The sequence below is a fragment of the Agelaius phoeniceus genome, chromosome 5 (genome assembly GCF_051311805.1).
Source record: "Agelaius phoeniceus isolate bAgePho1 chromosome 5, bAgePho1.hap1, whole genome shotgun sequence".
In the NCBI taxonomy this organism is placed as follows: domain Eukaryota; kingdom Metazoa; phylum Chordata; class Aves; order Passeriformes; family Icteridae; genus Agelaius; species Agelaius phoeniceus.
This window is the reverse complement of record NC_135269.1, coordinates 40,080,964-40,093,819: the sequence shown is the minus strand read 5'-3', so window position 1 is coordinate 40,093,819 and position 12,856 is coordinate 40,080,964. Positions and strand designations below refer to the sequence as shown.

The 12,856-nt window shown below is 41.1% G+C and overlaps 1 protein-coding gene across 1 annotated transcript in view; it reads left to right on the top strand.

The window, feature by feature from the left end:
* HMGA2 (high mobility group AT-hook 2) overlaps positions 1-3,249 on the top strand; it is a 111,450-nt gene extending 108,201 nt beyond the window's left edge. Inside the window, exon 5 of the mRNA XM_054632215.2 lies at positions 55-3,249. Coding sequence (XP_054488190.1) covers positions 55-102 — 48 coding nt within the window. The 3' untranslated portion in view covers positions 103-3,249. The remainder of the gene's footprint in view (positions 1-54) is intronic.
* Positions 3,250-12,856: the final 9,607 nt, after the last annotated feature.

Here is a 12,856-nt window from a genome sequence, read left to right as displayed (position 1 = left end):
AGCCTAAGATGCCTGGTCACCACGGTATTTATCCTTCCCATTTGTGTTTTCTAGGAAGAGACTGAAGAAACGTCCTCACAAGAATCTGCAGAAGAAGACTAGGAGATCACACCATGCAATTTCTACCTCATCAGCAGTTGGGTCTTTTGAAGGGAGAAGACACTGCCTTGACCACTTACTTTCTATTGCCATGGTCTTTCCACTTTTGCCTGGGGGGAAAAAAAAATCACATAACCTTAAAAAGGATTTGACTAATCATCTTCTTTATAATCCCTTCACAGTCCTAGGTCTAGTGAAAAACTGCTGTAACACAAAGGGGACACAGATTAACGATGCAACTTTTAATTACTGTTTTCTTTTTTCCTAACCTACTAATAGTTTGTTTGAGCTGCTAAGTAAGGGTGACTGGGTCAAGAAGAGCTCCAAATCAGGTTTATGTCATTCATGCACTGCATATAAACAAGAAACTTGTAACATAGTCATTGTAATGGGCATTGAAATAGGAAAGGCTGGGTGTGTAACACTCACGCCTTGCAACACTTCCAGCAACCCACTCCCTACTTAGTGAACTCCCTGTTTTAGACCACCAAAGATAGGGGGTAGATACTATTCTTTTTCTTTTGTAACCTTCTTGTAGACTTGTACTTGATTTTTTTTTTTAAGACTTACCATTATTTTGGGAAAAAAAAATGAAAGCTGATTTTTCATTTCCTTCAGTTGGTAATCAGAAGAAAGAAATCAACATGAAAAAGGTACTTTCATTTTGCAAAAGGGAAAAAAGACAAAGATACGTTGTATAGTTTTAGATACAAACATATCAGCACAAGCAGTAGTAAACCAAATGAACAGTCCTTATCATCTGGATAATAGGGAGCCAAGGAGTTGGCTTTCTTAGAGCCAGGAGTTTTCTATGGAAATAAGAATGACTGACACCACTCTTATGCCATTAATGAGTAAGTCTTTATTGATAAAAGTCTTTAAAAACATACAGAAAGGTACCTAGAAATTAATCATAAATTTATCTGAAGAAAAATAATCCAGATTTTTGCTTAGTTTCTACTAATTCCACTTGCCCTGTACCAGTAGTTTGAAAGAATTGAATCTTTCCTCATTACTCATCAGTCACAATGTAAGAATGAACACCATGTACCTCAGCTAAGCTCGTGCATTACATTAAGCAATGTATTTTGACATAGGATGGTTCACTGAGCACCTCTGTGCCAGTGACATTTCTCCATCTTTTCATTCAAAGCAGCACTTTTAGCACCAGATGCAATATTACCCCACTATTCAATACTACCTCTGATTTTTACAAATAACTCAACAGACTGATAAATACATGCTGCTATACACATTCAATGCAGGAAATTTTTACTGGGTAGATAATCATGAGTATCTGCATTTTCCCCTTATTTCTATTTCAACCTTTTTTGCAGTTAAGGAAGCAATGTCTTTTTTGTGTTTCAGCATGACTATGTGTTTTTCTTTCACTTGGTTTGTTTGATTTTTTCCTTTTTTTGTGTGGGTTTTTGGTTTTGGTTTTGTTTAGTTTTATTTTATGTACTTACTCTATTCTCTGCTAGACTTCTGTGTAATGTACTGTTAACTTGAATATATTTTTGTACTGAATTGCTGATAGGTTTGTGAGGATAATTTTCTTCAAGGACACTACATGACAGAAAAAATTTAGCTGTAAAGTTTAAATATTACTGTCCAAGTTTGTACCTCAAATGAATTGTTTAAAGAAATGGACTAATTGATTGACAAAGACCTACCTCCAGACTTTAAATGGAATGAACTTGTTACTTTCAGCATCAGTTTTGAGACGTTTGAAACAGGACTGCAACTAATCCCTAATTCAAAATTATTTTTGTAAAATAACTTGTGGAAAATGAACACATTTTAAATTACTTTCGTATTAAAAATATAAAAAATGAACAAAAAAAACCTTCAAAGAAACTTGAAGCTTTGTAGGTGGGAAGCAACAAGCTCAGCTTTTGCATAATGCAATCACAAATATGTGTTTTAAAAAAAAAAATTAGTAGATTGTAAGAAAATACTTGACAAGTATTTTCGTGTATTTTACACAAATGTGATTTTGTAATATGTTTCAGCCAGATTTATTTTAAATGCTTCTTATGTAGAGGTTTTTTATTCTCTCCTCTCTCACTTTTGTTGTTCTTTCTCTCCCCCACCTCCAATTTCATTTTCTCTATTTCTGTTTTATTTCCCTTCTTCCTCTCTTTCCTAGTCAGTACTTTGTACCATTGTATTAATAACTGGGCCAGGGGTAGTTTCTCAGGAAGGCATCTGTTGGTATGGCTTTAGCGTGGAGCCAAGTGCAGTTAAGGATAACTGGCTTCTCCCAAGAGGCAGTGTCAAGAAACACAGACCTCCACAAACACTGCGCGGGGTTCAGTGGCTGGGAAAGAGCTGGTTGGGATATTGTAACTAGACATGATAATATCGAGTGAAAGAGAAATAATCCTAGCTATAAGTAGCTCTAACAGGCCAAATCCAGTGTCACTTGAAGGCAGTAATAGGAATTTTGCTGACTTCAAAGGGCATCAAATCATGCCTTAGCAAGTCCCTTTTGGGGTCTGAGGGGTTTTGTTGCATTTTTTAAGCCACGGTATTCAGTGGATGACACAGAAATAATTGCTCTCTGTGTGTCACTCTTCAACCTCTGAGAGACTTACCACTCTGATGAACTGAATCCTACATTTTCTATATATTGTAGTACAATCAAAACACATTACTACCTCTTAGGGCCTACTATACCTCATTTTTTCAGACGGAAAAATTGCATGTGGCCATTGAGTCAGTGAGAACATCATAAAATTTTTTTATATATATAGTTTATTTTTGTGGGAGATAAATTTTATACGACTGTTCTTTGCTGTCATTGGTCACTGCTAACTATGACTGGACATGTAACTCTTCTACCATTTCTGCAAGAGAGGTGTGTTTGCAGGAAAAAAAAATTGCTTCGAGATGTTGAACTACAGTTTACTTTTCCTTTTGAGTGTCTTCTAACTTTTTGCTTTGTTCTTCATGTAGAGTTGCTGTCTATGATTGTACTTCAAATCGCTTGCTTGTTGAAAATGTTCCTTTAATGGTTTATCACAGTCTGTTCAGCACAATAAACATAATAGCCTCTGTGATCCCCATGTTGCTTGATTCCTAGACTTTGTCACAGTTACATAATATGGGTAATAAAGTTTGGTCACGATGACCAAATTTGTAAAATCTCTGCATGCAAGTAGTCTTTTTTTTTTTGTCCCAGGACGACAGGCATGTGCCTGAGAAGTTAATTTGCTGTTAGGGCCCCCAGGGGTGGGCACTTAGCAGAACTACACATCTTAAGGAGGCTCCCCAAAAAGTGACACACCCATTCCTGGCCCAGGACTCACTGTGCTGAGCTAAGGGCTAAACTGTGTATTTGGGGATAAGCAAGTACCCACCAGGCAGAGAGCACCATAGCACAGGCCAGGCTGATAGGGCATCAAATCAAAAACCAGTTTTTTTTGCCTGGTCCCAGATCTGCCTCTTGGGGGCCCACCAAGATGATGAGCCTTCTCTTCTTAAGGAAGATTGCAGTTTGCATCCAAGTTCATGGAGTTTCCATTATGCAGGCATTAGGTTAGAAAGAGCAGGTCCTCAGAGCAGCAGACACAGGGATATGTCTGGGTACTGTCTGGGGCACAAATTGAAGAGTTCAGGAAACTCTATTAAAACTAAGCTACCCCCAAGATTCCCACAGGTAAGTTGGCAGGATTCTTCTGTCCTTTCTTCATTTGCTCTTCCATGGTCTCTTGGCCTGTTACAGTGAGACCTAAAATCATAGAATCATAGAATATCCCGAGTTGGAAGGGACCCACAAGGACTGTCAAAGTCCAGCTCCTGGCCCTGCACAGAACAGCCACAAGAATCACACCATGTGCCTGAGAGTGTTGCCCAAACACTTTTTGAACTCTGTCAGGCTGATGTTGTGGCCACTTCCCTGGGGAGCCTGTTCCTGGCCTGACCACCCTCTGGGTGAAGAATCATTTTCTGATATCTAACCTAAACCTCCCCTGACTCAGCTTCATGACCTTTTCTGGAGTCCTGTACCTGGTCACGAGAGTGAAGAAATCAGTACGTGCCACTCTGCTTTCCCTTGTGAGGAAGTTGAAGACCACTGTGAGGTGTCCCCTCAGTCTCCTTTTTTCAGGCCAAATAAGCCAAGTGACCTCAGCTGCTCCTCATACTGCTTCCCCTCAAGGCACTTCACCATCCTCCTGGCCCTCCTTTGGACACTCTCTAACAGATTTATATCTTTTTTATATTATGGTGCCCAAAACTACACACAGGACTTAAGGTGTAGCCATACAAGTGCAGAGCAGAGTGGGACAGTCCCATCCATCATCTGATTAAGTCTCTGTGGTGCATGTCCATTGATTCATATTGGCAACCATTCCTCTCTCACCTAAGGGGATTGTGCAGTTATTATTTCCTGAGATGTGTAGGTTTACACGTTCTTTGTGTTCACTCACTTGCAGACTCTCCATTCTCAACATCTCTCTTCCCAAGGGCTTCATGACATGTTTCCTTTGGCCTCAGTTACTTGTAAAATATTCAAAATAAGATGACAAAAAAAAAGCACTAAGTAACAACACCCATTCAGTCCTGAGTCAGATGTGAGTAATTCTATTCATCACATTATATGTCCTCTTCTGCCTTGTCACCCTGCTTAGTGGTATTAAAAGATTATTCCAGTGTTCAGTTATCCTGGTGGTCATCTTCCCTGTGTGTGCTATCACTTGGCTCTTCCTGTTATTTTATCTGGTGTGATGCTCCAGCTGCAACCCACTCACCTGATGGGTCAGCCAAGTGGGTAGCCAGCTTCTGCTACTCTGTGCTTAACTCCCCCCTACTTCTTAGTCATTCCTCCAGCTTGCTTCACTTCCACTTCCCTTCCTAGGGAATAAGCTTCCCAATAAACTTCTGCATGCTTTATTCCACGGTGAGACTATTTGTGTGTACAAAACTAATTGGCTGCTGCAGGATGAAGGCCTGCATTTGTCTAGCAGCCAAGAGTGCTTTATCCAAGATGCCCGTGGCAGGTGTCATACTAAGTTCCTGGTTTTGCTTTCCTCTACCATCACATCTCATCCACACAAATATGGGGAGGAAGTACTGAAAGCTGGTGCTGCCAGTGCCTTGCACAGCTATTTAATTGTCCATAGCTCTTTTCAAAACCAAACCATCTGGTCTGGTCATTATTAGAAACATAGCCCAGAGCAATGGCAACAACGTGTTCTCCCGATCACACGAGAGGAGTCACATTTGTCATGCCTCATACTTCACCTGAAGCCTGAATGATGCTTTTCACCCCAGCACCTCTGCATACAAGGAAGTAGAATTTTACCTCTCCGTTTTTTCTTTCTTGATGTCCCACCATCTTTGCGATTACATTAATTTTTACATATACAGAAGTACTTAAGCATTGTCCTGGTTTAGGAACAACACTCCTGCTCCCTGCCTCAGGGCCCTCCAGTGAGAGAGACAAAAGGCAGAGATTATGAGCTAAGAGCAACTTACTGGAAGCAGCAGTGAGATAAGAAAATAAACAGTAACAGCAACAATATTAATAACAATAGTGTACAACAGAGGGGGTGTTTTACATGCAAATTGCTCACCCACTGACCTGATGCAGCATGACCCTGAGACAACTAAGAAAATGGCAGCTGGATCCCCGTGCACCTGCTTTTACTCTGACTGCAATGCCCTCCTTCTCAGAAGTGAGTCTCTTAACTCCACCCACAAGTGATGATGTGCAGGGTATAGAATGACAACATGGACACACCACATGGCTCCCTCTCACCTTCTGAGAAAAATTAACCCTGTCCTTGGATAAAAACAGGACAAGCATAAAGTTTTTTGCACAAATAAAGGTCCAGTTGCTTTGTGCCTCCTCTTTTCAGAAGTACTCCCAGCTGAAATGTTATTGAACAGGTTTTCCCCAGACGCTGCGGATACTCGATCCCTGGAAGTGTTCAAGGATGGGGCTTTGAGCACCTTGGTGTAGTGGAAAGGGTGCCTGCCCATGGCATGGGGCTTAGAATTAGATAATCTTTCAGTCCTCTTCAACCCAAATCATTCTGTGATTCTGATTTATTGCATCTAGTTGCTCAACCAAATGAATGTGTGCCACTGTATGTTAAATACATTGTCTGAACAATATAGACATGGAAACACTGGAAGTCAGATTGGACGGAGCTCTGAACAACTAGATCTAATTGAAGATATCCCTGCTCATTGCAAGAAGCTGGACTGTAAAGGTACTTTCCAACCCAAATTGTTCTAAGATTTTATGATCCTATGATCCTTGCTCTCTGGAGTCTTTGCAACAAGCAGAGTCAATATAGGTCAATGCTCTTTTTGCCTGGCTCCAGGATCCACGGGCTTTGTGCCATGCTAGGACATGCTAGTGATGGGGAAACCTTGATCCTCCTGCCGTCCCACCTCACTCTCAAATGCAAAAGGAGGGAAGCCATCCTGAGCATGCACTCCACTTTGCTTCCAGATGTCCCTGGCCTGCAGGTCCTGCTTTACCCAAGTTGCTATACTAACCATCCTCATGTCCTTCAGTTAGAATGACAAGCTCTGCTGTTCTGGACTGATTCACCTCCACATGACAATAAGGTCTAACACGTCTTTTTTCTTCACATCTTTTACTTCCCTTTGCCATTCAAACAGCCTTTTGGCCTATTGAATATGCTTCTCACTTCTTTCTTTCCCACCTGTGATTTAATGCTTTTCCCCTCCTTAATCGCTCTAAACTTGCAGTGCACTTGTTCCTGTATTCAAGAGAAAGAAAGCATCCTCCTGTAATTAACATCCTCTGAAGATACATGAATGTAATTATGATTACCCTGAAGATAGCAGTCTACTGTGGTAGCAGTTTAAGTGGGAAGCAATCTGCCTGTTTAGACTCTAAAATGAGACTGCAGATGGCTGTGCCCCAAACCTGCCACATGGGATTACAATCAGCTTTTATCTGCTAGAAAAAGGGGAAATTGAAACATTAACAGATAGGGCACAAGCCTTAACAGTGCTTCCCTACTGAGATGGGGCTAATTAAGCACAGCTAAAAACATTAGCATTGTCACATAAAGGAGCAGCTTTACATTGTTAATAATGGCAAGGGTAAAACTGGAGCTGGAATCTGAACATATGCTACATTAAGGCATGCTATTAAAATAATCAGTGAAAGAAAATAACAAATGAAAGTTGGGTGGATCTGAAAAATCAATAGCAGGCAAAAACATTAATTAGCCAGAGAGGAAACTTAGCAAAGACAGAAGTCCCATCAGAAAAAAAAGATTACATTACATTATACACAAATGTCAGCTACAAAATATTATGTGGGACCACCAAAGATTATTATTTTAATTGAAGGGGGTTTTAATTCAGAAAATCTATTAAACATATATAGTCCCTCAAGGCATTTTGTTCTTAGTTCAGGGAGGAGGAAAAAAAATAAGCACATTTTTATTGAACTGGAACACATTTGCCATAAAACCATAGTTTTAGTAATATCACATAATAAAAAGTAAAATTTAAATCAACATTTGAAAACAAATCAGCTCAGCAGATGCACTGAAGGAGTTGCTTAGGTCCTGCATAACAGCAGTGTATTGTCTTTGAAGCTACATCATAGCATAAGATAGGGGTTTTATGAGGCCTGATATGCTCAGGAGGGATTCACAAGAAATTCCTGCTCCTAGACTGCAGCTGCACTTGGGTCCAAGACAAATTAATGTCTATCAAGGGCACAGTTAATAAGATTATTTTTGCCCAAGGTTCATAATGTGCACACTTTGGGATGGTTTAGGTTTGGCGTTTTTATCCCAACAGACAGTAAAGTCAATGAGATTCAAGCCCTGGGGAATATCATCCACTGGAGTTCCCCACATGATCCAGACTTTTGGTGTCCCCACATATGGCTGTTGTGTTACAAGCAACACCCTTGAGATCCACCTCACTGTCCAGTTATATTCCCCACAGCTCTTAGAGGTGTACCACTGACTGGTCAATAAGTTACCCTACCCTATCTTTGCAGAGAGAAAGGCATCTTGCCCTAAACAAAGCTCTGTATGGCAAAAACTAATGCTACAGAACTTGTGTTGGAGGTGGCCATTACACAAACCCCACTCTCACTCTTGCAAGCAGTTTACAATCATGAGGTGCATCTCTGTTTGGTTTTGGGTATGTGTAACTATACAGCAGGACCATAACTGCATCTAAATATTTTCAATGCTTTAAAATAATAGACATTTTTCAGAGGCTACTGGTGATTCTCCATCACTTATGTCCCTGGCAAACTCTCCACAAATTGTTATACAAAACAGCAATTGCACAGCACAGAATGAAAGTCAGAAACCTTGTGTTATCCAGACCAATAAGGACATTTTCTTTATAAATAAGTTTCAGTGCATCATTATTCAGAGGTTAGGGGGAAGACTTGTTTTCCACTAAAATCTTTAGAATGAAATAGTTTCATCAGCACTTAATTGTCTGTGCTAGGAATGAAAGCTGTTTTACTTTCTATCAGAATTTGACACAAAACACTTTGGTTTGGTTATGTGTGGGTGTATTTTACATGAAAAGAGTCCCCATCCTTCTTAACCAATACACATAATTAAATAGTATAGCGCTTGATTTCAATAGGAAATAGGCTTAAGAAAGGAAGATAGGAAGATTTCATTTCCTGTGGAACACAGGAAGCATTTATAATCTGTCTATCCCCTTTCCCTTAACAACGTCAAAGCTATTTCAATTCTTTTTGGCAATTAGCCTTGACCTGTAAAGGATGACCTCTACTATTGCCTTTTCCTCATGAGGACTTGACTAAAATCAGCTTGTAGTGCACAGATTTACCTTTGCACTTCTCTGAACTCTACATTATGGAGAATCTCAAGGCCTTAAATAAACTCTTAGGACATGCAGCCCTGAAAGGCTGGTCATGGATCAGTAATGGCTTTTCTGGTAACACAAAAACCTACAAATCATGAAGTTAAACAGGCACAGTTCAGGGTGCACACAAATGACAGATGCAAGGAAGAAAACAGTGATGGGAGGTGGGTGAAATTGGAGTGGCTTATGGCAGTGAGTTTTAGGGATAATTGATATATTTCATGGAAGGGAAGACCAGTTAAAGTTGCAACCTCTGCTCCACACACAAAACCTAGTGAATCTAGTCAATTGTATGCAAAAGAAAAGCAACAAGACAAAAACAGAAGTGGAGGAAAGAGAGACAGAGTGGGGCAAATAGCATTGTAAGCATGGTCAGAAGAAAGCTTGGCAAGAATGCTTTTGGCCCAGTGCTGAGTACAAAGACTAAATCTATGTGTATGGCTCTGCTCCTGCTCTCCTCAGGACATGAGACTCAGGGTGCTCTTCATGAAGAGCAGGCTGACACCAGGAAGTAGTGGGATAGTAGTAAATAAGAAAATTAAGTGTTTGGTGTTGATGAAAAGTTAGCATGTTTTTCTTCAGTTAAAGGTCAAAAGAGTAGCCAAATTAACAGGTTTTCTGCATTTAGGCAGAGATCTGTGTCACCAAGCTTTAGTCATTTAAAACTTAGATGTCTCATCTAAGGTTTTCATCAGCCAGAGGGCAACTCCTTCCTTCCTAAAATATGGGTCTGAGCTGGGTGGGATGAATCACTCATCCCTCCCTACTGACTGTTCAGGAAGCTGAGACAGTGATATTAGCTGAAAAAAAGTGAATATGGGTAGTTTCCAGTTACATTGCTGAGCTGAGCACTCCTACTCATGAGCAATTGCTCTAACCCCTGCACTCCTCTTCCAGATGTATCTCCAAAGGCAGATAAGTCAGTTGTCTCCATCACATGCACAATTTAGGTGTATAAAATCCAGAATGAGATTCAGGCTTTGTGTCCCCGTTTCACAATTAAGAACACGAACAATTAAGTGCAGACTGGGAGAGGGACAGGGTCAGTATAGACAGTCATGTCCCCTCTGAGCCAGCACAACCCATTGCCTGAAGCAGGCAGGCATTCCTACACCTGTCCCTTGAATGTGACTCATCAAAGGCTAGGGTGGGGTTGTGATTTAACCCCAGCTGGCAACTAAGCTGGCACACAACTCACTCTTCCCCAGTGAAATGAGGGAGACAATCAGAAGAGTAAAAGTGAGGAAATTCATGGATTGAAATAAAGAGAGTTTAACAGGTAAAGCAAAAGCTGCCTATGGAAGCAAAGCAAAACAAGAAATTAATTCACCACTTGCTGTGGGCAGGTAGTTGTTCAGGCATCTCCAGGAAAACAGGGGTCCCTCATGCATAGTGGCGACTTGGAAAGACAAATGACATCAGCTCAAACGTGTGTCCCCCTTTTGTCCTCTTCCTCCAGATTTTATAGACTGAATATGATGTCACATGGTATGGTATATCCCTTTGGTCAGCTGTGCTCAGCTGTCCCAGCTGGGTCCCCTCCCATCTTCTTGTGTATCCCTAGCCCACGTTTGGTGCACCAGTACAAGAAGCAGAAAAGGCACTGATGCTGGGCAAGCCCTGCTCAGCAACAACAGATTTGTATTCTTCACACACCACTTAGTCCCATACAGCTACTACAGAGAAAATTAATTACACCCCTGTGAAAACCAGCCCAGGTAATTTCCAGCTAAGGTCTTAGAGGTATTCCCATCCACCATCATTTCTTTGATGTCCCTAGTACCTTAGAAGCACTAAGGTCACGTGTGTTTGGGGGTTGGATGAGATGACCTTTAAAAGTCCTCCCAACCCAAACCATTCCATGGTCCTATGCTTTGAAGTCCCTCTATACATTGCAGTCACATACCTGCAAGATGTTATATGGTCAGTTCAAACCTCAAACAACCGTAAGTACACATTTAAAACATGGAAATAAAAGGCAAAATACAGAGTCATGTTGTCACTACACTTCCTTATAATTTTGCATTTGCTTATGGTTTGTTGAGCCTGTGGTATAGCATTTAAGAAGTGAGGGGAACAGCATCAATGGTCAAAACAGATATTGGAGGGGATGCAAAGTTGGCAGCCTCACCCAAAGGACAGCTGAGCCAGGTGAGCTGCCCCAGCTGAGCAGTCAGTGAGCAGAGTGGGCGGCATGACCACAGTAAAGTCTGCGGTAAAGTGCTTGAAGGAGCTATGTGGAGTATTTTAAACTCATGGTGGAAAACAACCATCTCAGCTGAGACTTGCTGATTAGTGAGTGCACTTATGTCACAGACAGCAAAGACACATATTTCAAATAAGTCAGCAGCTTCTTGGGAAGTTCATCAGTGCTGCTCTTTTTGATTTGGGGCAGAGGTCAGCATCAGGGCATGGGAGACTATGGCCCAAACCTGATCAGACTCCCTCACTATATATTATATATACAATATATATTATATTGTATACACTATATATTATATTACAATATATATTCTATTGTAATATAATAGATTATATTGCAATTAAACTCAAAAACAAGCCACTTCTGGAAATGGAGGAGTTAATTAAAGCCAATGTTCAATTTCAATCTACAGTGCTATCAGGCTCGGTCCTGCTGCACTGGCTGCTCCTGCTGGATTGAGTTTGAGTAAAAATTACACAGCTGAGCCTTTGGATGGAGTCTAAACCTCCATCTATGCAGCCCTTTAAAAAAGACTATAAAAGAAGCCTTTTGAATTATCATTGTCCAGACCCTGATCTCATAAGAATAAAACAGCATCAGAAAATAGTAAAAGTATGATGTACCTTTTTCACTGTAAATCTTTTGTGTCACCTTCCCAGGTGGTGTGAATCTGTTCAGCTCTGGGAAATCAATGAAATCACTTTTCCTGATGCCACTGAAGAAGTCAGCCAATCAAAGTCTGGCCAAAACACCTTCAGAAACTCCCTGTCTGAAAGGAGGAGAGGGAAAATGTACAGGAGTTGCAGAGGTAATGTCTGTCAGCACTCCTCTGGAGCTTGGTGCTGGTGCTCTAAAGGCCCATCTGAACACAGAGATTAGACTTGAATGACATCCAGCTAGAAGGCAAAGGTATACACATGGATAAAGGAGGAATGACTGCAAAAACCACACTTGCACTCATTTGAGAGTGATATGAATGTGAAAAGGCTAAGGCTGAGACTTTTTTTCGTTCATGGGTTATATAAAACACATTCATGCAGCCTTATCTTTCTCATGGGTTGTGGTATCTTCAAAACCCCAGGAAGCATTTGTTCTGCCTTCAAGCATTTTTTTTTGAGTCAAGCTCAAACTCGACAGTATGCTCCATACTGAGTCTTACTATGTGGAGACAGTCTGTACTTCCCCACATGGAATTAATTTCTATAGATTCTATCAATTCTGTAAGAATCAAAAGCCTTGCCTTCTCTCCAGCCTAGGGATGGTCTGGGTCAAGAGGCTGGATGTCCACAAAACCACAGAGACAGGGTATCCCCCCACCATGAAATCCCATTTGAAAAGTTTCCTCACCCCTATGCTGTATCCCAAAACTATGTCTGGGGCAGACACAGGGATGGCACTGACCCCCTGATAGAGCCCATCCCTGTGTTGCTTCCAAAAACATGCATACCACCTATTCCTTCCCATCTTGAAGGTGACAGTGACCCCAGAGCTGGGGTGCCGCCGTGGAGCTCACCAAGCTAAGCACCCCAGCAAAAGGCACACCCAGGAGGTGGTCCTGGCTCTCATGGCAGCCACAGAATCAGCACAGCCATGCTCTCACCTTCAGCACTTTGCTGAATCATAACTTTACAGTCCTGCAAGATCACAAGAAAAAGCGCATATGGGAAAGAAAAGAAAAATGTGAACAGGAAC